The 23,428-nt window shown below is 42.0% G+C and overlaps 1 protein-coding gene across 6 annotated transcripts in view; it reads right to left on the reverse strand.

Annotated features, from left to right (window-relative positions):
• CAPRIN2 (caprin family member 2) overlaps nt 1-23,428 on the reverse strand; it is a 108,502-nt gene that overhangs the window by 65,571 nt on the left and 19,503 nt on the right. For 5 of the 6 annotated variants that reach the window (XM_085871042.1, XM_085871045.1, XM_085871041.1 and 2 more), the window contains exons 2-4: nt 604-666; nt 430-516; nt 99-337 (exon numbers count right to left, since the gene is read on the reverse strand). In XM_085871042.1, coding sequence (XP_085727168.1) covers nt 99-337; nt 430-516; nt 604-666 — 389 coding nt within the window. Of the gene's footprint in view, nt 1-98; nt 351-429; nt 517-603; nt 667-23,428 lie in introns of all 6 variants that reach the window. The other variant, XM_085871047.1, reaches the window with a different exon arrangement.

Below are 23,428 nucleotides of genomic sequence, written 5' to 3' on the forward strand. Positions count from 1 at the left end.
GCCCATGAAGGAAAAACAACAAACACCTTCGCTCGGCATGGAGCAGACAGAACAAACAGCTCAATCGAAACAGCACAGCGGGAGTACAAGACACTTGCCTCATGCCCCAATCACGGAAGGGGTGCACCAGCTGGTAAAGCTCATCCATATAGGTAAACTCTTCAGCAGAAAGCAAAACGGCTCCATTGCGTCCAGTCATAAAATCTTGTCGGATGTACTTATGGCCCAAGTGCTCCAAAACGTATTGTAGCTCAATCACACGTTTCAAACGCTTATGGTCACACTCTTTACGCTGAATCGCATCATGCTGTAAAACTTTGCGCTGGGCCTTTTGGAACTGTGGAACATACCTTGGATGAGAAACTAAACACAATTGTTCAATTCATTTCGGTCCCACAAGGAAAATTAGGAAACAGGAAATTCACTCACTTCGGTGTTCATCAAAATGAATGACTTCTGCAAATCTTGAGCAAATGCCAGGTTGTTGTGCATTTCCTGAGCATTGTTTAAACAGCTCTGCCAAAACAAGACACTCAAATGACACGAGCAATGGAAACCGACCAATATTAACGAAAAAAAAAAACATCTTGAAATCCAACTCACGAGCTGACCCGAATCCAGATGCTCTCCAGTCAAAGCCTTCTTCTCATAAGTGGCAAATTTGACCTGCAGCAGATAAACTTGCATGAAATGGACAATGCCGAGATTATTCCTGCTACTTCGAATGCATTCATAATTTTTTCAGAATCAACTCAACCAATGCAACCTAATAAATCCACAAATTTCCATCAAACTTTCCTCCATTACCATGCCATGGTGAAGAGTCGATGCATTGTTAAAATGACAAGCGTTCTAAAAACAAAAAATAAAAATAAACTATCAAACAAAACACAAAACGCTTTCAACAACAAATGGAGGGGGAAAAAAATTAATTGCTTTCATAAAAACCTGACCACAAATTATTGCTGGGCCTCAAACTGTCCTCAATAACTTGACCAGACTATAGTTTAATGGAAACCACCACCAAGCAAACCACACGTGTATCTATTGTAAAGTTTAATGAGAACTTAAAGAAACTGACATCAAATGCAACTTTGTTTATCAAGAATGACCACACTGGTCACAACCTGCAACACAAAATATATATTTATCACCACCTCTGTCCCTAAACCCTCATGTCCCATGTGTGTGGTGAAAGCTGGGCCTGAGAATAATAATAACTGGAACTGCCAGTTTATAACTGCTGGCAGTGATGACCGGGTACCCTGAAGTCCGCCTTTGATACAACATGAGACTTTCTAAGGATAAGTGGTTCCAGAGAAAACATGATTTAATAGTGATACAAATGCAGCCTTGCTTCGATACAACGCGGGACTGACGAATTACGAACCGGGTTGCACAAAGTGTTCAACTATTTATTACATATGCAGTCAGCCCTTTTTCCTGGGGACATTGTCGGTATAAATTGAATTGCTATTCCTGTACCAAACGCATGCAGGTGCAGCAAAATGAGCCTTCTGGAAAAAGAAAATATAAAAATTCTCAAATTCAAATAATTAAATAATTATGGCTGCCAAACCGCATGGCCGATAGGGTTGAAATTTTAAAACTGTTTCAAATGTCGCCAAGATAATTTTTAAGTTTCACATATTGACAGCAGTTCCAGAGTAAATATTACTTAATATTTCCTCTTCAATCCAACATGAGTGCCAAACCGTGGGCCCAATAGAGTTGAAATTTCAACCCTTCCTTCCACATGACTGTTCCATCATAACTGAAGTTTCACATTTATTGATGCAGTAGTTCCAGAGTAAACATTAATTAATATTTTCCCTTCAATTTAATATGGCTGCTAAACAATGTCATATATCAAAGGGGGGGGGGGGGGAAAAAAGAGATAACTTTTTGTTCGTAATGGAAAGGCGGTCAAACGTGTGGAGTGTTGCCTCAATCTGTCCAGCCATTCTGGAGAAGATTTTTTTAAATTTATTGATTTTCAATCCAAGATGGCTGACGAACCATGTGACCTACGACAAATTTATATTCTGCTTCCAATCGTGGAACAAGTGTGAAGTTTCGTGTTAATAGGATAAGGTGTGTTTTTCTATCCAAGATAGCCGCCAAACCATGTGACGTCATAATTTTTACTGTATATGCAGGCATGGGGGTAGATGACAGTTACCAAGTTTCGCTTCGATAGGTTATGTGGTTCCAGAGAAAAAACATTATTTAATACAATTCTTGAATCCAACATGGCTGCCAAACCATGTGACCTATCAATAAGAAATTAAAATTATATTCACGACTCGTGTGCAGTTTCCCCTTGTATTGATCTGACCAGCCATTCTGGAGAAGTCGTTTGAGGGTAAATTCAATATGGCCACCAAACCATGTGACCTATCAATTAGAAATTAACAAACTTGTGAAAGGATGTCTTGGGGAAAGTGTGTGAAATTTTGCCTCAATCTGTCCAGCCATTCTGGAGAAGATTTTTAAAATGTATTAATTTTAAATCCAATATGGCCGACGAACCATGTGACCTTTGACAAATTTACATTCTGCCTCCATTCCTGTAGTGGAATAAGTGTGTGAAGTTTCGTGCTAATCAGATAAGGTGCGTTTTTCTATCAAAGATGGCCACCAAACCATGTGACTTTTGACGTCATAAGTTTTAATGTTTTTGCAGACACGAGTGTGTGCCCGTACGTGCAAAAAACCTTTCAAACCATGTGCCAGAAAACCACAGGCCGTTCCTTCGCTCTCACGTGCCCGTACGTGCAAATTTTTTTTTTTTTAAATGTTTAAAAACACTTTCAAATCGCGTGGCAGAAACAACAACCACACAAGCCGTTACTTCGCTCTCACGTGGCCATACGTACAAAAAAAAAAAAAAAAAAAAAAAAAAAAAAAAAAAAAACTTTCAAACAGCCACACAGGCCATCCCTTCGCTCTGGTAAACGACGACTGGATTGGAGCATTGCATTTATCGATAAATGCGCATAAGAAATAAGGCAAACAGAGATTGCTGGAATTATAGAAGATAGATACTGTGGGTGCAAAACGCCAAGCAACGTGTCCTGTCATTGGTAACTAAGGCACCCTTTCCCCATTGACCACGCCTACGCAGCAACATGTCCTGTCATTGGTTTGGTAAATAAATGGCCATAACTTGGGAACCACTTGTCCAATTAATATTGCTGCGAATTTGCGCCCGCCGGCGTGCGAGCGGCCACGTTACTCGAATCGCGGCACGTCGCCCACCGGACGGACAATTCTGTCGTGACCCTCTCGGACCAACGCCGGGAGCTAGTCACGGGTGGGCCTTTCGGCCTCACCACGATCGTGCCAATCGGCCCCCCCGCGTGGGATAGGGTTGTTCGCCAAACTCGACCAACCTCAGTGCCCACGCGGAGGGTAGACCGGGCGATCGCACCTCGCCGCAGGTCGACTCCGGACACGGGCCACTTAAGCGACCCGTTCTGTACTCGCGGGATAACCGAGCGGTGTTATCGTCGGCCTCGACGGTTCCGATTAATTATCGGGCGTATTAAGCCCACTACTAACCCTTTACGTGAAGCAAGATGGAGATTCAATTAAAGAAAAGACGAAGCGAAACGGGAAAAACAGTTCAACATTATGCACATTTATTCCGCGGCACACATATACAATTACAACAATTATGCACCAAAAGCAGATGTAACAAAAGAAACAACAATGCAGATCTACTACCGACTACGCGTGCACACGGCAACACTTACACAGTTTTACTTTACAGACGGCGCCGACAACACATTTACTCAAAAGTAAAAGAAAAGGGCCACCCTGAAAGACAAGGGGACAGACGGGGCCTGTGGGCCGCGAGACCGGGTGGATCCTACCCGTGTCTTGTGATGAGCTGCAAATGTGGCGGCGCGGCGGTGCCCCGACTCCGCGCTCCTCCACGGGTTTCGTTGGCACTGCTTGGAGTGGGGTGGGAACGTGGCCCCCCTTTTCGCACTCTCAGCGCAGGGGGGAAAAAGGGGGGAATTGTTGATGCTCTGGGGAAAGAGGATAGCTGGCCTGCTTGGGTCCCGCGACGAGCGACTCCACTGCTAGCTCGTCGCCGACCGCCATCTTCCTTGCCTCGGACCCGAGCTATCCAGTCCCCTCCGCAATTCTCCTCAGCAGACTGCTGCAAATCACCTCGACCGTGCTCCAGGCTTCCCCTCTCTGCAGTTCCCCGACAGACGGACTCTCCTCCAGACCCGACTCTTCTCAAAACTGACTGCCTCGAACTCCCTAAATTCGCCCCGCGCTTGGCGCTTTATAGTCCAGCAGGAGAACCCATATGCAAATTTCTGGATCAGAACGAGCTCGGGGGTGGAGCCACGCTCACCCATTGAACGGAGAAAAAGGGGCGTCAGTCTCCCCTGATCCTCGAATTTGCATATCCCGATTCTACTCCGACGCGCCTGGAGGCGGGGCCAAAACGCCCCACGCTTGCCGATTGGACGGATCAGAAGTGGGCGTGTATCATTCCTGATCCGAATTCTCCTCGGAAAGGCCGCACTTTGCACCCGCGGCTCGGCGCGCGTCCCGCACGAGGCCAGGACAGCCTGACGCTCGGTACCCACAAGCGGTGCGGAAATGGCTGCAGAAGGAGAGGCGAAGGTGGTGGAGGGTTTAAAGTGGTGGTCCATGGCCATGGCGACGTTTGGAATGGCGGTGATTCGATGTTTGCGGGAGCGAGTTGTGAAGGTAAAGGTCGTGGCTGTTGGCGTTGTTGTGAAGCGGCGTTGCGGTTGGTGGTTGTGTGATGGCGGTTGAGACGTGGTTGGTTCAAAATAAAGGTAGAACAGAAAAACGGCCATCTCAAAGGGTCGCAGCCCGAATGAATCACATTTATTCCCTCTAAACAACGGGTTTGGGCTAACTACACATGTACTTAGAGATATCTCACCTATCGCTTATCAGGAATGATACACGCCCAGATATCTCAATTATCGCTTGTATTGAAGTAACAACTGCTGTGATACTTACACACAGAGTTAATTAAAATCAAAATCAAGTTAACCTCCCTATCTTTGCTTGCCATGACATTCGCTGCCATTGACCATTGCCACTCCTACGCCACGGTAACTAAGGCATCGATCCCCATCGTAACCGGCACGGCATGTGACGTCATAGTCGGCCGGCCGCGCACCAGCCTAAGCAGCGTGTCCTTTCATTGGTTGGTAAATAAATGGCCATAACTTGGGAAGCACTTGTCCGATTAATATCAAACCTTGAAAAGGCACATCCACAGGGCCCCAGCAATATACAGAGCAAGTTTCAATTAGATCGGACCAGTGTTTGTCGAGAAACAGCGGAGAGAGACACACACATTGCTGGAATTATAGATAGATGATGGAAGGTGATAATTGTAAATTTTTGCTTTGATTGGTTATGTGATTCCAGAGAAAACATTTCATATTTTTCTTGAATCCAACATGGCTACCAAACCATGCGACCTATCAATTAGAAATTAACAAACTTGTATTCACTACTCGTGAGCAATACATATGTGAAGTTTCCCCTTGATCTGACCAGCCATTCTGGAGAAGATGAATGTTTTCGGGTAAATTCAAGATGGCCACCAAACTACGTGACCCATCAAGAAATTAACAAACTTGAAAAAGGACGTCATGGAGAATGTGTGTAAAGTTTCGCCTCAAACTGTCCAACCACTCTGGAGAAAGATTAAAAAAAAAAAAAAAAAAATTCAAAACAAGATGGCTGCCGAACCAAGTCACCTATGACGTCTTTTTTTTTTCTACGGTGAATTGTTGGGTCGATGCTCAAGAAATTTCAGATTTTTCCCATGCAGCATTCTACTTGACGAATTGTCACCGGGATACCGCTTCACTGATGACATCACGAAAAATCACCTCTTTCCCATTGGGAGGTCATTACAATGTATGAAGCGAAATATTTTTCCATTGCACCGTTTCAGAGATAGAGGTCCAAAGTTTATCGTTTTCAAGATGGCGTCCGTACCACGTGACCGAGGACGTCACAATTATAAACTAAGTATGCTCTCAAAAAAGATACATACAATGGTGAAAATTGTGTCGATCAGACTTACCGTTCCTGAGAAAATGATTTTTAAAGCGAAAGAACCTGCAAATTGCCGGGGGGGGGGGGAATAATAAATAAGAAATAAACAGAAGAAAAACAATAGGTTACCTAGTCCATTTGACTGGGTACCCTAATAAAGAAATAAATAAATATAAAAAAACCAACACGCACAGCTCAGATTACATCATCTAATCTGTCTCATTAACTCTGTGACGCGTCTGCAGAATGTTCCCATGTGAATGAATAAGATTAGATGGTTAAGATTCATAGCAATTCCAAACAGGTGTGTGTGCGTGTGTTCGTAAAATCTGTATGTGGTCATTCAAGGTATGGGACAATGCCATTGAGCACAAGTGAATTGGCCTTAAAAAATATGGTAATGGGTTGATTGGGAAACATTTAAAGCACTCATAAAAAATATATTTGCCAGTTATATCAGAATGAGTCGATTCGTCACACGGTCACAGACGTTTATCCCCAATACAGGGCTGTTCAAAAATTACGTAACTTTTTTTTATTTTGGAGGGAGAAACATACTGGCTTGATTAAAATTGTGAGCAACAGTTGACCCAAACAAAGCCAATGGAAATCTGATGCAACCAACCTGGAGAGTGTATAAGAGGCCAACAGGCCGAATGCGTTCGGCCCAACAGAAAACCAAAATGGCAGCCATATCATTTTTGACTGGGTGCTATGGTGGTTGGAGTCAAGCATGAGATCTGGGTGTGGTCCGGCAGTTATGGGTGCGCATTTCAAAAAACGACCCCCAACAGCAGTAACAGCAACACAAAGACTTTGTAGACCTGCGACATGTCGCACGTTTAAAATAGATAAATAAATAATAAAAAAGCAGCTAAATAATCACAAACTTCATACTTTGATCCATCCAACAAAAAAAAAAGCTTGTAAAATTAATGCAGCTTCCCCTCCCTCAAAAATAATCACAATTTAAGGAGCAATTGACGAGTTTGGATCCAAACTATCTTTACTCTTCCATACTCAATCTCAACTCTCGCCTCACCACCACCTCCCAATCACCCATATCTGTGACCAAATTTGTGGAGAAAATGCAAGTGGTAAAGTATGTTGAACTGTCCTGCTAAAATAGTAGTTGCAGCAGCATAATAATCATGAGCTCAATTTGGTTGAAAGCAAAACATTTATCACACCACAATCCGAGCTGCTCTACGAGATGGTGTGCATTCTTCAATCTGGTCATTTTAGAGTCCTTAGATCACATCCCAATTCATACAAACCTGCACACCCTCATTTATGGATAAACGTGCAATACGGGATTTTCCCGTCGTCCAAGAACTTTTTATTATTCCAGGTGGCTTTGAATTTATTGGATCACACAACCAGTCAATTCTTTGATAGCATTTCAGAAAATGCTCGAGCATCGGTTTCAATATTCGCATGTGACGCGAGAACGCTGTTACCATCAAGGTCTTATTACACGAGCAACATCGATTACTGATGCTTGATACATAGCTGTGTTCAACCTGACTTCCTGCGGACGCAAAATCAAGTACAAATGGCCATCGTCTGGGTGTGGAGCTACTACTTTCAAGAGCAGCAATAAAGACTACACATCTCACAGAGTTGATGCTGGATGCACCTCCACAGGAGGACAAAGTGCAGATACTGCACAAACGACATTAAGAGTTAGGTTACTTCAAAAGCTCAATTTCGTAACGATAGAGGCAGAAGAGTTAAATTTTTTTACGGATTGCGAGACAATCATGCATTATGGAAACGTTCGGAATAAACTGCTTGCGCAGGTAGGCAGGTCCGTTTCCATCTTGCTGGCTACCTTCAACGTATATCCCAAAATACGTTTTTTGTTCACATCAATTGAAGAACCATCGTGAAGCTTTAACACAATTCACAAGCAGGACGAAGAAATGGATACTTTTACATTAATTAAAATGATTGATAAACAAACAAACAAAAAAAACACATAAAATGTGGGATTTGAAACCGAGTTTCCGACATCAAGACCATTCGGCCCATCATGCCTGCTCATCTCGCTGGCTGGTCGAGCATGCACTCTCCCCTTTCTTCGAAAGAAGGGCCCAAACATTTTTCTTGCAAGCATCGAGGATGTTTCCAGTTCTCGATTTAAAGACCTGTTCTCCAAATATCTTTTTACTGTCCTGTTCAGATAGCAGTCCATGGAATCCATCTCCAATAGATTTCCTTCCCATTCACTCACTCTCAAGGACTGATGCAATTCACAATGGACAACTCATGAGACACATGTGCCAAACCAGCTTTTCATTTTGTTTTGAATAAGGCTCACTTGGCTGTACCTGGATGGGTTTGAGGGTTAGAGGAGTAACATCTGAAATGCAATTCCTATCCAGGTTCCTGGTGATTACTCCAATGCAGGACTGTACCTATTTGGTCTTCCATTTGATTTGAATTGAATTTATTTTAATCCCATTCTGAATTCAACTGAATCATTAAAAAAAAAAAAAAACGTCATAGGTCAGCGTCCGTGTCCGATCAAAGCAGGGTTGCATCAAAGCAGGATGTCTTTGCAAGTCATCACTGCCAGTTCAAATTATGGCTCATTAATTACACAACACACCACATAAAACAAGTCCTGGTGTGGGTCTGCAACCTCTGATTGCTCTTTTTCTTGGTTCCATCTGCATGAATGATAGCCAATGTGATTTCAATCCATTTTCTAAACTCCAGATCATTCTTAAAGCCTGGTGGTGGCTTCACAGTCAGGGTGGCTGGCTTAAGATCTTAGGATCTTGAGTTCAAGCCCCTTATACCATTGAATTAGCACCAGGTGGGTTTGACTCAGCCTGCCATCCTTCCAAGGTCAGCAAAATAAGTACCAGCACACTGGTAACAGGGGGCATTGACTCAATGGCACAGCCACACCCCCAAGAAAATGATGCAGCCATCCAGCCACAGGCTGCATACAAATAAAGTTATTCTTGTGCGAAACAAAAATGCAAACTTCCGGCAAACGTCAATCTTCAATGCATGCGGCACAAATCAAGTTTGGTTTTCAGTAAGGACCTACAACCCCAGAGGACATACTACTTCAACTCAACTAGTGAACAATGGAAGCTCTGAACCTCAAGGAGTTGGTTAATAATTTCTGGGTTCCTCATGAGTTTGAGAGTTTGGCATCCTGCTCTGCTTGCCAAGCTTTCATCCTTTGATTAGTCAATTTCTTTACCTGGCAAACTTAATCCACATCAAATGAGCAACATGATGCTCTCCATAATTGTTGTAATATGTAACATGTTCCTTTTTGTGCTTAGAAGAGTTCAAGGTCTGCTTCTTATGGCATACCTTTCACCCATTTAAAATCAAAGCAGAGTCTATTACGAATGTAAATTGATGACATTTTGTAGAAACACCCTCAATCACCAAGGACTCCACTGTGCTGTCTAGTTTCTTATCCTTGAACCAGACAGGCAGCCACCCAATTGGTCTCATGATCTTCAGAAGATCAGGACTCTGTTTGCATGGAACACGTCTTCCAATGCAGGCAAGGTTAATATCCTCCCAGGATGTATTTTATCACATTTCTCAAACTTTAGTCAAAATAAACTTTTAGAGTTGTCAGGCCTCATAATCAGCAATGACCTATGACAATTTTGAAGCTAATCTGTAATTGAAAAGAAAATATCTTCTGCAGACTCAGATGCTCAATACTCAAGGTTTAAAAAAATAAAAAATACGCACGATGACCAGCTTCCATTCATTCATTCGTCTGTGTCGGAGTGGAGACCTGTCCAGGATTGTGCCTGATAGCAAAGGAGACTGCTTAAGCAGCACCAACTCTGCATAGAGTATGGTCCCAATGGATGGATGCCCCTTTTATCCATGGAACAATATTCGAGCTCCGACCCAAGCCTGCTTCCTCCTTCAGCCATTCAAGATGCAAGCTCATTGCACCTTAAATATGATGATTACTTTTCAGCCTTTATACAAGTTTCAACTCATTTTTCTTATCCTCCCAAATCAAGTTTCAAGTGTGCAAGGCCTTCATTACCTCTGCCACAGAAGGTGGATGGAATGAATTAATTTTATCAACTCGACGCATTTCAGGGCATGAGAGTAAAGTAAACTTAAAAATACAAGTCGACAAAACGAGTGACGTCTGGATACAGATGACCAGATATAATGTATTTTTAAGCACAACTCAGCATACAAAATTCCTCGATGACAGGAAAGAAATGAAGTTATGAGAGCCTGGATAAGATGTTACCAATAAACTTCACCACATTAACAAGCCGACCAACATTACCAACATTTAATAGCTCATTCATTTTATGCATAATTGGAATGATTGGGTTCAGCTTAACCCAATCAGTATGAAAATTTGAGGGTCATCTGAGGTTAAATTGTAATTAGCAAAATATAATAATAATAATAATAATAATAATAATAAAAAAAGAAAAAGAAAAAAAAAAAAAAGAAGTCATCGGTCACATGGTTTGGAGGCCATATTGTTTTTAACATAAAACCTTCAAAAATCTTCTCTAACGGCTGAACAGACCGTGGTGAAAAATAGGTATGATCACCTACCCATGAAGAACAAAAAGCTCTCCACCAATGAAGTCTTAGGTCACATGGTTTGGCAGCTACGATTTATTTTTTTTTTGAAGAAAAAAACGTTTTAAAATCTTCTCCAGAATGGCTTAAAAGATCAAAGGAAAATTTCACTTGCATGTTTCTCAAGCCTTGGGAATACCAGGCTGTTCACGAACAAATACGTCACATTTAGAACGGCAGCCCAGAGGATTTTGATCATACGAACGAGGTACAAATATCTGAGTACAGGGGGTTTCAGGGAGTAACCTGACATAAGCAGATATGGATTTCTGCCGGGAACCACCCGCTGCGTGTGGCCCGTGGGGACCCTCAAAATGGGCTACATCAAACATTGGAGGTACCAGTTAAAACCAGGTTTAAATGAACAAGTACATCCCCCAGAGTGGAGAATGGCCCATGCAAGAAACTGTCCACTGCATCAGGGCCAACAGAAGCCCCTGAAGTTGGCCCTTTCAAAGAATTTGATCGAGATCAAACATAAGGTTTAAATGAAAAAGTATTTCACCAGGTATAGAATTTAAACATAAGGCCCTGCCACCCCCCTCCCCAATAATGAATGAGGCGCCTAAAATTCCAAAATATTTTGCAATTTTTTCTTGTTTTGGTAGCTTCGGATGGCCGCGGCCTCTTAGCTCATGCCCTAACCCCCCCCTCCCCAGCAGCTTCGAGTCACGTACCAGGCATATCCATGCATGTAGCGCGCATACGCTTATCTACCTGTGTGAGGCTCGCGGGAGCATGCACGTCGAGCAGCCGGGACATGAAACTACTTTCGCTTTTAACATCTACACATGAACACGATGGGGGGTGTGTGTGTGGGGTGGGGTGAGGTGTTAGGTGTGGTGTGGACACCATACAAACTGACCAATCCTACACCTCGATCAATTCACCACCCTGTCAGAATCGACCATTTTCATTGCTAATGCAAGCAGTCTCCTGCGAGTCAGAACTAGAAACGGACTATAGTCCCATGGCTGGCGCGAAGACTCGCTATGCCTGCATGCTATGAGATTCAGGTCATCCACTATTATCTCTTACTGGAACGCTTGAGATGCTTGATGGTTTTTTTTTTTCTAGTTTATATTTCTTTCAGAGGGCATGTGCAGATCTGACAAGAATGGATCATGATGATTTTGATGTTGTACCACTCCAGGTTTGTCCCAAGATGCATGCCACCAAGTTGGTTCACTTGTATGAATTAATCGATCCCACAAACCCAGACGAAGTTGTAATAGACCTATAAGGCATTGAAATATTGTAGCCTACACGTACATCCTTCACATCAGAAATGTTTGCTCTGCTCAGGCCTTATGTTTTCATTCTGTTTTTGGTAACAGACAGGCCTACCCCAGGCAGTGATGGCAACAATGTTAGTCGTGAAGCATCTCATCAGGTCTGTGTCATTTGCAAGTCAAAAAGCCACGGTGACCCACTGAAAGTGTTCAATGCAGTCACTGAATCATGTGATCCCTTCTCATCACCAGCATCAATGTCTGCATGCCTCTTGAACATCGCTACAGGTAAAGCAGCAGCTCAGGAAACTCAAGAGTATTTGACACGGAGCCTTGTTGCCGGTCGGAAACTTCGTGAGAAGTTCCAAGAGGAGTGTGCAACGAATGAGGAAAGATTCATGAAGCCCATCCAAAGAAGAAAGGTGTCAAATTTCACGCACGAAAACTCGAAGAAGCGTCCCTCTGGGAAGAGAAAACCGGCAGCTGAGAGTCTTCGAGATGTTTTCATTCGCTTATTGGTAATCATTTCGGAGAGGACAACCTTCAATCTTGGACATGTCATGACTTTCCCAATTACAGAGTACCCGCTGTCTATCACACTCACATGGATCAGGGCTCAAGACAGACAAGAGCAAGCTGCTGAGGAAGCTGGAGGCACTGCAGGATGGGTTCATGGAAAGACCACTGCCGCCCATCGATGTGACCTTGATCAACGGTGGACTCTTGATGCACTCCTTCCGATCTGCCATTGGTAACATCACATCGTGCGGAAACCTGGCCAGGAACCTCCTGGTATGTTTGCGCCAACCTTGGGAACGAGGTTCAGATATTGTTTGACACTTATCGCCCAATGCCCCTGAAAGAGAACGAGAGAAAATTACGTGGAGCCGACGATTGTCCATTCATCATTACTGGTCCCCAACAAGCACCCAAGCAGAACTGCCAGTTGTTACAAAATGAGATCTTCAAGGATCAGTTAGCAACGTTTCTTCTCAAAGAATGGCAAGAAAGTCATTACGGGCAAATCCTAGGAAAGAAGACGCTCATTGTATCCCATGGAGGTAACCGTGCTCGTCTCAACATCAGTGAACTCTATTCCAAGATGAACGTTGAACATTCAGCCCATCTCCAGGGCAGTCACGAGGAGGCAGACACCCTCCTTGCATGCCATGTCTCCAATGCCACTGGAAATGCTGTGATCAGAGCATCCGATACAGATGTTATGGTGATTCTGCTTGGAATGTTAGGAAGGCACCTGACAAGTCATACATCATACAATCGGATTGTCATGGACTGTGGGTCGGGGAATGGCTGTCGACATATTGATGTCAGCAGCATTGCCACTGTCTTGGAGGCGAAGCAGAATGGACGAGCAGCAGCCATGCCAGGTTTTCACGCATTTACCGGTTGCGACTTCACCACAGCATTCTACAGAAAGGGTAAAGTGAAGCCACTAGAAGTTCGAGAAAGACACAGAAGGAACACTCATCCAGTTCTTCAGCAGTTTGGCTTCTGAAGAGGAACCAAACCAGAGGAAAGCGGAAGAGTTTGTTTGCTCCTTGTATGGTATGAAGGGTGACGTGAAGGATGTCATTGAGGCCAGATATGCAAAACTGAGTCAGATGACTGGAAAAATGAATCAGTTATAACTGGAGCCATGTTTGTTAACTTTTTTGTCAATAGATTGATGAGATACAAAAAAGGCCTTAAATGGATAAAGTCTGCCTACCAGTTAACACTTTCCACAAATAGTCACAGCTGACTTTAATTAAAACATATCTTTTATTTTCAGGAAAACCCCATGACCAATGTCAAGAAGGTTGACTGCGCACTTCTTCCACCTTGCGCGAAGACTCTTAACCATAAGACTCGACGGGCGCACTTCATTAGCATCGTGTGGGGCAATGCTGACTCGGCACATCCAGGACAAGGTTTGGATCCTCTGTACGGTTAGAAAGACAAGAATGGATACTATGCCCCTGACTGGTTCTCGGGACCTGCCGTGCCAAATTATTTTTTTGAGGAAGAGGAAGTGGGGGATGAGAGTTCCATGGATCCTGAAAGTGACCAGCCAGATCTTGCCACTGAGTTTGACGACACTGATGATTCAAGTTCCAAACTATCTTGGAGTGACGACTCGGAGAGTGAAACAGAGATATGAGCATCCTGTGTTTCATGGTGGTATAGTCCGTGAACTTTGGCTCAAATGAAAGCTTATTTAGCTTCGAGTTGAGTTTTAAAACCTTGTCTCAAGTTAAAGATGCAGACTCGGAATGTGAAATCTAACCATGGTCCAATTGTACCATAACCAGATGTCTCCTGTCCTGGTAAGAGTCCGTTGATTTGTCTTCAAGCCATGAAGGTACAAGAACATGTAGCGAGGTAGTGCCCATTTCCCATTCCTGGTTCTGTGCCTTTTGAGCTTCTCTGAAGATGCAGCAGTTCCAATTTTCTTGTCTTTTCACCCAGTCTTCTAACTTTGTCTTAAAGTAGATCCACCATAGGAAATCCTTTTGTAATAATAATAATAATGTGATTTCTTATATAGCGCACTACACATACGTCTCAGCGCGCTTTACATCATGATCATTACCCCTGGCAGGACCTGTTCATTCCGAATACCATCTCAGCCCCTCAACGGAGCATACAGCCCTGCTGCCGAGCATTCATTACAGAGATACTTTCACTGTCCCTGGGTGGGGAGAGGCAGTGTGGAGTAAAGTCCCTTGCCCAAGGACACACCTCTGCTTATTTTCGCGTTACAAAGCGAAAAACCCCGATTGACACCGCTGGGATTTGAACCCGGACCTCTGGATTGTGGGTCAACCGACTAACCCACCACACTACGAGGCTTTTGTGGTACTCGTCTGGCTCCCTAGAATACATAAAGGTTAACCTTTTGCATGTGGATTTTTATTACAATAAAAAGGTAGGGGTTTTGTCATTATTTTTACCAACCGAGAATACAGTTCAGGGCGTTTACGTTTGACCTCCACATAGTCTCCCGAAAGGCCAACATTTGGGGTGTCTGGTAGGGCCAACGCAATGGACAATTTGTCTGGCATGGGGCATTCTATACTCTGTGGAGTGCACTTGTTCATTTAAACCTGGTTTTAAGTGGTACCGCCAATGTTTGATCGAGCTCAAGTTCTTCGAAAAGGCCAACTTAAGGGGCTTCTGGAGACCCTTATGCAGCAGACAAAGTTTCTTGCATGGGCCATTCTACACTCTGGGGATGTACTTCATTTAAACCTGGTTTTAACTGGTACCTCCAATGTTTGATCTCGCCCATTTTAAGGGCCACTATGAGGGTCCCCAGGGGCCACACGCAACGGGTGGTGCCCGGCAGAAATCCATATCTGCATACGTCAGGTTACTCCCTAAAATCCCAAGTACTCAGATATTGGTACCTCATTCGTATGATCAAAACCCTCTGGGCTGCCGGTCTAATTGTCTGGCAGCCATATTGGTTTGAACAAAATTCTTTACAAGAAATAATAATAAAATAAATCTCTTAAACCGATTCTTTTATGATCTAGTAGACATGTGGCATAAGTTTTTAATTTCAACCTGATTAGACACATGGTCTGGCAAAGAGAATTATTTAATATTCTAAATCCAGGTTCAGGGATTAAAAGCAACTTTGTACAAGTATGCACAATGATGTAATAAATGTGGGCAGAGGCATACTAGTATTTGCTGTTGTGTAATATCGTGAAAATTTTGGGTTAATTTTTGCCAACCTAATTTTTTAGTGACTATGGACCATAAATTTATCAAAAATTCTGGTTGGCATTTTTTTTGGCCGCCATCTTGAAATTCGCTCGGGTAAAAACACATTTCCGACCATATCTTTACCTCTGATTGAGGTATTTACATGATATTAGTGTCTAAATGTATGTTTTAGAGGGCAAGCAATCATTTGTGATACTTTATAAAGGTCTAAATATAAAACTTAAGGAAATTGTCAATAATGGCATTTTTTTAGCTTATAGCGGCAGCCAAAATAATGAAATTTTTATGATGTTCTTTTTTGATATTTCATAGCTGTTATGACCTAATTTGACTATTTTCTCATAAATACCTATTATCACATGTTTAATGTTTATTAAACATTTTTCTGCTTTTTTCAGAATATAGCTACAACAGCCTGAAGAAAGATGGGAGAGCCACCTACAAAAAGACCACGCACCAATACAAACTATAAACTGTGTATTAAATGTCAAAAACATAGCAGTGATTTGTTGAGACAACACCCAAAATATTCATCATATGAAAAATTTCTGCATTCTGTCCGTCGTAGGGCTGATTTAGGTGAACTGGAATTCCTTGGAATTCATAGCCGTCTGGGTAATATAACTGCAGAACAGCTAAAGCACCAACATGCGAAGTGGCATGCTCCATGCTATGCAGAAACTACTAACGTCAGACATTGGAAGATCTCGCAGGCGGTATGAAACAGCCCTCGCTACACAGGACTCTACCCAGCTAAAGCGAAAGAGAGGTCGCCCTAGACAATCTTCTTCTGCACCAGTACGATGCACACGTTCCCAAATAAGGAAGTTCAATAGAGCCGAGTGCTTCTTTTGTCAGGGTAAAAATACAGATATTCTTCACAGATGTCAAAGTCAAAATGTTGGTGAAAAAAATGGCAGTGATTGTGCAAAAATGCAACAATGATGAGTGGAAGGTGAACTACAGTGAACTGATAAATTCAAAGGACCCACTTTCGAGATTTGATGTATCATACATAATACCTGCCTGGCAAATCAGTGGAAAAAAATACAACCTGGTCAAGCAACCAGTTGCAGAAAAAGACCAAGAGGATTCAGATGATTCTGTAAATTTCTTGGCTGCAGAAATCGAGTTTTACAGTTGCGTTGCAGATAAACTCAGCTCTGGTGAATATATAGGCATTGATAAAGTACAACAAGATTATGACAATATGATGATGATGATGTATGGTTTACACAGAACTACGACTCGTGCTACACTGAAGGAAATTATTGAAAAGAATATCGATGATGTGGAATTCACACGCCCATGTGACCGCACTAAACCATCACTAATTCACTCAACTAAGACCCATGAGGCTGCTGCAGATAATGCTGCAAACAAAACTGATAGACAAGATGTACAAGCAATGTTTACGACTGCAAAAATCATACGAAGAACGATAGAACAGAATAATATCTTGAAATTTAAAGGTTCCTTGGTTGGTGAAACTATTGTTCCTGAAGAGTTAAGTATATTGTTGGGTTGGATAATTCAAGGACAGAGCATGGCCCAGGCAAATGTACGGTCTGAAAGTATCAGACATTCATGCAGTAACATATCACAGCAGATGATGCAAGCTTACAGATCAAACAGACAGGTTACATACAAACCCAAATCAGATTCCTCTGTGTTTCGCAGTGGCACTGAGCATGTCCCTGTATTGCTATCATGCCACACAGAAAAAAAAAATGACCGTTTTTACAGCCATTTTTCCCTGCTGTGCAGGGGTTTGGCTTTTTGTGAGGCAATGTTTTATGGCCGGATGCCCTTCCTGACGCCAACCCTGGTCGCCTCTTACGACACACAGGGATATGGTACACTTATTCTAACCGGGGCATACACCGGGACCAGTACACTGGTACTCATTTCGCCGACCTCGGAAGGATGACAGGCTGAGTCAACCCCCTGGTGTTAATTCAGCAGCCAACGGGGCTTGAACTCAGGACACTGGGATCCCAAGCCGCCACCCTAACCACTAAGCCAACACCAGGCTTTATCATGCCACACAGAGTAAGAAGATTATTGATGCTGTATCCCATGCTGGTGCAGGAGTGTCATACCAGCACACACTTCAGCACGTTTCACAGATAGCTTGCGCAGTGAAGAATAACATGGAAGAACATGGTGGAACACATTCGCCGAGCTCATCTACAGTGCCATGTGTGGCAGGAAGTACTTGTTCCAAAGCCCTGTCGTCTTGACCCAACAAAGCTTGGATGGTATCGAGAATCTACCAGTGAACTGAAACCAGTTCTGTCCAAAATGCCTCCAGCCCCTGAATCAGTTACAGAATTGGTGAGGTGTGGTTGCAGCAAAAGTTGTGTAATGCTCGTTGTTCTTGCAAGAAAAACAATTTAGAGTGCACAGAATTGTGCAAGTGTGAAGCCAATCCAGAGAGCTGTATGAATACCCAACCGGACTGCATGTCAGATCAAGAAACTGATTCAGATGAATAACTGTTTTCACACTTTAAATTTCTTCATACAAGGAAAAATTGCTAATTCAACCCTTACAGACTAAAAGTGATATAATTTTTAAATTGGTGACTCAACATCATGATTAAGGTAATGTAGTTGTAGTTCAAAGTGGCCAGTGTGTAATTATACATATTTAGAAATGAACATCAAAATCCAACTATTATTGGTCGAGATATGGGCAACAATGTGTTTTTATATATATATATATCAAATTTCAAGATGGCAGCCAAAAAAAATGCCAACCTGAATTTTTGATAAATTTATGGTCCATAGTCACTAAAAAATTAGGTTGGAAAAAATTAACCCAAAATTTTGATGATTCTCCAATTGACAACACCTCAGCATATACTATACAGGCAATGTGACGAAGGTTGTCGTTCTAGTTTTGTAATGTCTCGTATAATTTTTAAATTCAGTTTTTGCTGTGACAGTTTTTTTTGACTTTTTTTATTTTGAGAGAGACCTTTTGCATGACAATCTAAGTTGAACCATCAATATTTCCCCATCCTTTGGGGCTTGTACAGCTTACTAGTTCATGTATTTGATGTAGATTTATCCTGAAATAAACCCAGCAGCTTTGCAGGATATGGATAAACATCACACAAGTGATTCATGAATTCATATTGTACATTTTAAAGCGACTGATAAGTACACAATATTTTTGGCATTAAAAAAGAAAAAAAAAATTCAAAAAAAAGATTATCCATACACTCAGGCAGACATTTAACCTGACCCACAAAATGATCATGAAACAAATGAATTTTAAAAAAGCAGCAGCAGCCTGAGACAAAGGACAAATAGAACTACCAGTACAGTTTTTATGCTTACTTCTTCAGAGCTATGAACATAAGAGAAACATGGGTCATGACAAGCAACTTGAAAATCTACAATTCTGGACATGGGCAACAGTGACTCCAACCACGTAATCAACCACACTTTTGCCATTAGGATGACAGGAGTAATTTTTCACCAAAACTTTTTGTAAGTTTCATAACCACTATTGTTGATCACAGTATCAAGATTAAATCTGTCATTCAGGATCCCAAGCAGTTCTACATTTTTTCCTATTGAATCGTTCAACATCGTCAATACCAGGAATAATAGCAACGGACTCTTCAATATCAAAAAAGTCGTTTAAAAGACCGATTATTTAATTGAAGGCACCAATTAATATCAAGGGTAAATTTATAATTTATTCTACAATAACATCACAAATATTGCGATGAAACACAGAACCCTCAGGTGGAATATATAAAACACCAATAATTAAATTAATTCAAGGCCAAAAGCCACTCTGTTGACCTTCAGACATAAAACATTTTCTGAGCAGCTTTCCAGAATTAATGAAACATGGTTAAAGTGAATACATTTTACCAGTACACAAAGAGCATGCATCACCCTCACTTATGATTAGGAGAAACTTCTCCATAAACACTTGGCAGAAGTTTAGAAATAAACCCTCTTAAAATGCCTGTTTTGGGTTCAGACAAACAAAAATCTTTGATATATATATATATAGACATCTAAGACACCATGCTTAGCATTATTAGCGAGACCACACACTGACACCTGCAAAAATTGAAGGGTGTAAACATATTGGAAAAACAAGTGATCGGAAGAAATCAATCATCTTTTTACTATGGAAGCAAGCTATAAACGTCAGTACTGTCACGAGGAACTCAAGCAGCATTTGGTACATCAAAGAGATCAGGCCTCTGCCTTGTGCAGAGGTAAAGGTCTTGGCAACAGACTTTACTCTTGCATCCAATGCTGAGAAGGTCACCTGGTCAATCAATAACTCTTTTTAACTCAGTTTCCACCGACGGAATGCAAACAATAAATCCGTCCTTCCAATGTCCACACTTTGTTCACGTCAGGACCTCTTCTCAGCACAAGAACCAACTTGCTTTGAGGCAGGTGAGGTAATTGTTCATGTGTACTTGCTTTCAGTTCTCCTTTTCATACCAGAATGGATTTTCAATCTGTGCAGACAAAACTAGTGATGATAGGACCAGGCCGATTAGAAATGGCATTCCGACGACAACCCCCAGCGTCAAGTGTTGCAATTTCAACACCAATATCAGTAGCAAGGTCGATGACCAACTGGTTTGCATCTTCGTCTGGAAATTCATGGACATCAAACACCCAGATGTTGTCTTCCCTCACGTCCTGCTCATGAGGATCCAATTTGAATCTTTGAAGCTGCACTGCTTCGACGAGTCCCACCAAAAGTTTGTCAGACTTCTTTCACCAGCACCCCAATCAGATCATGGATGTTTCATGGATGCATTAATAGCTGCAGTTATGGCAATTACAAGCATGGGTTGCAATGCTGACATGATTTGAGGCAATCTCACCCACAATATAACCAATCATTAAATTTTTTTTTTTTTTTTTTTAAACACTGCACCATGGGTCCCACCAGACAGAACAATTTTTGCTTTGTGCAGCTTTTCCTCCAACATTTCATGGGTATTAACTGGACTTGTTGCGCTCAGCCACAACCTGGTAAATTCACGCAAACGACATTGTTCAGACTTGGAAATTATGGAGTCAAGAGCTTTCAGAGTCCAACCTCAGAGCATTGAATCTCCCACCCATACAAGAGGTGACAACAGTTTTCACCCATCTGAACAGGATATCAAAAAAGAAAAGTTGGACGGATCCAGACGGAATTTGAACAGGTGGGATGCATGACAAGGAAGAAACGATTCCATTTTGGTGAAGATCAGAATAGAATAAATTAATTTTTATTTTTTCATGCGATTCTTGAGAAATGGGGCCAAACAATACGTATCATGATACTTGAAAAAGTTGTGGATGGATTACAACACTGGATGAGTTTGTTCGAGGAAAAGAACAAGCCCAATCTATTTTGGTTGTCAGCAGATCCAGCCAATAAGTGGGATTAAAAACAAACTGGTTCACATGGTGGAGATACACACTCAGAGTGCAGCTCTCGTTCAAAACGCAATATGATTGCCCATTTCAGCTAATGCCTGCAAAACCTACTCGACTACTTCAGACTTCCCCTTCTGCACATTCACATACGTACTCCCCATACTGTCTGGGATCACTCAGGCTTTTTTTTTTTTTAAATGTACGTTTAAGCAAGGAGGCAACTTGTTTTTGGTTCCCCACAAGATCAAAGATAGAACATCCGATTGACAAATTTGGTGTAGATACAAAATATTAACACAAAGCCAACATCAATGAATCAACAATAAAATGTCAATTTTTAATTATCCAATTACATATTCTAATTTTATGCATATTTTCAAGTTTTGCATAAATCTTAAGGATTGAAATTTGGGATCAAAAGCAACACAAGACTTTAAAGCAGGGAAAAAAAAAAAATTACACATATATACATTCACAATTATTGTGTTGGGTTGATAACCCCTTGCATTTAAGTTCCTTGGAAAGGAGTCCAGAATCAGATTATTTGGCTTAATGGTTTGGGCCTCCACTCAGTCTGGGAGGTCAGAATTTCTAATCAGACCTTAAGGCCCTGTCACACCTTGACGTTTTAGCCAGCATATGGCAACGTATCAAAATGTATGTAAAACGCTGGCATAAGCTAAACTATTGATGTTTTTTTCAGTTTTGGCCGTACAATAACGCGTTGGACGTATGCATAACGTATTAGTAACGTACACAGAATGTTTCGATAACTTATAGCAACGAATGCTTAGCATGTCAGCGTTCACAACTTATGCCCAACGATAGTCGAACTTATGCAGAGCGCGGCAGCGTATCGCCGACCATCACGTGGCGTAGCCTATTAAAAGGCTGCCGCTCGACGATTCAAATCATAACCGCACCAGACATCGAAGTGTGACAGTCATGCCGAAGAAAATTTCAAAGAATGCTGCAAAGAAGTCTCCTGGCCATGGACACGGACGCAAGGAGGATCCATCATCACCCACACCCTCCCCATCACACTCACCTACTACTACTACTACTGACATGGACATCCTCAACATGGAGTCTGGAACACTGATGGGTTCCTCCTATGAACCCCATTTTTATATACCAATATGCCATTATACGGTAGCTGCAAGTTAGAAACACGCTCAGTAAGTTCTGTGGTCGTCCGGAAGACGTCAAAATGCGTTGGAGATACGTTACACATAGATTCAAAGCACGTTACTCATAGGTTAGAAATAAGTTTCAGGTACGCTAGACATTACCTCGACATATTTCGACTTATGAGTAACTTACAAGTAACGCGTGTCAACGATCGTATAACGTGCCAACAACTTATGGCCAGCGTATGTGGAACGTGCGAGTCATATGCCGAGCACATCGGAAAATTTTGTCGACGAGCTCAGCGTACTACGACGTATGCCAGCATCCTTCAGCGTGCTCTTAACGTATACAAAACTTACCCATAACGTATTCGCCAAATTTTTCATACATCGACATGCGCTGGCTAAAACGTCAAGGTGTGACAGGGCCTTGAGCAATCATGGCAAAAACTAAAAATGGTACAGGGTGCTTCTTGCTGGACAACATTTTAAAAACAGAAGTAAATAAATAAATAAATAAATAAAAGGAGAGAGCATGGACAAATTATAGGCTGGCAACCATTTCACAGGCTTGATGGACTGAATGGCCTCAGACATTGAAGTTACTCGTAAGGCAAATTGTATTCATGCTCAAAACGTTAGCTTTGCTTTCCATGGCAATTAGCATGAAATTGTAAACCTTTAGTTAAAACGATTCATTTAATTGGCCGCTGACACTTGCATGACAAAATCGACTATTCCATTGTCCAAAATGCTAATTTTACCTCCGCCACTGAAGGTGAAGGTGGTTAAGTTTTCATCCTTTTATGCTGGCTTGTTTGTTTGTTTGTGTGCAGGATATCTCAAAAAATTGATTGATTGATCCAGATGAAATTTTGTGGACATATTGGGTGTGTGACAAGGATGAATCGATTCGATGTTGGTGAAGATCCGAATCTGGATCTTGGTACGAGAATTATTCCCAATATATTCTCGTGGATCAGGCATTACGTGGGGGAGGTAAGCACTCTACCAAGTACCCTTCCAGTAACTTGGTTTGAAAATGAAGAATGAAATGGTAATGGCAGCCTTTCCAAGCCAATCTTAAATGGTAGATCTGCACCTCAAAAGCCCATAAACCCTCAAGTATTGACTGACAACCCCAAGCTCTGAAGCACTCTTGCTCGACTCCATTCAACAAGATTCAATTCTAACACTATCCCAATGTTGTGTTGTCACAACACAATTT

The sequence above is a fragment of the Eptatretus burgeri genome, chromosome 2, assembly GCF_056783735.1.
Source record: "Eptatretus burgeri isolate ZD-2024b chromosome 2, Ebu_testis_v1, whole genome shotgun sequence".
Taxonomy (NCBI): domain Eukaryota; kingdom Metazoa; phylum Chordata; class Myxini; order Myxiniformes; family Myxinidae; genus Eptatretus; species Eptatretus burgeri.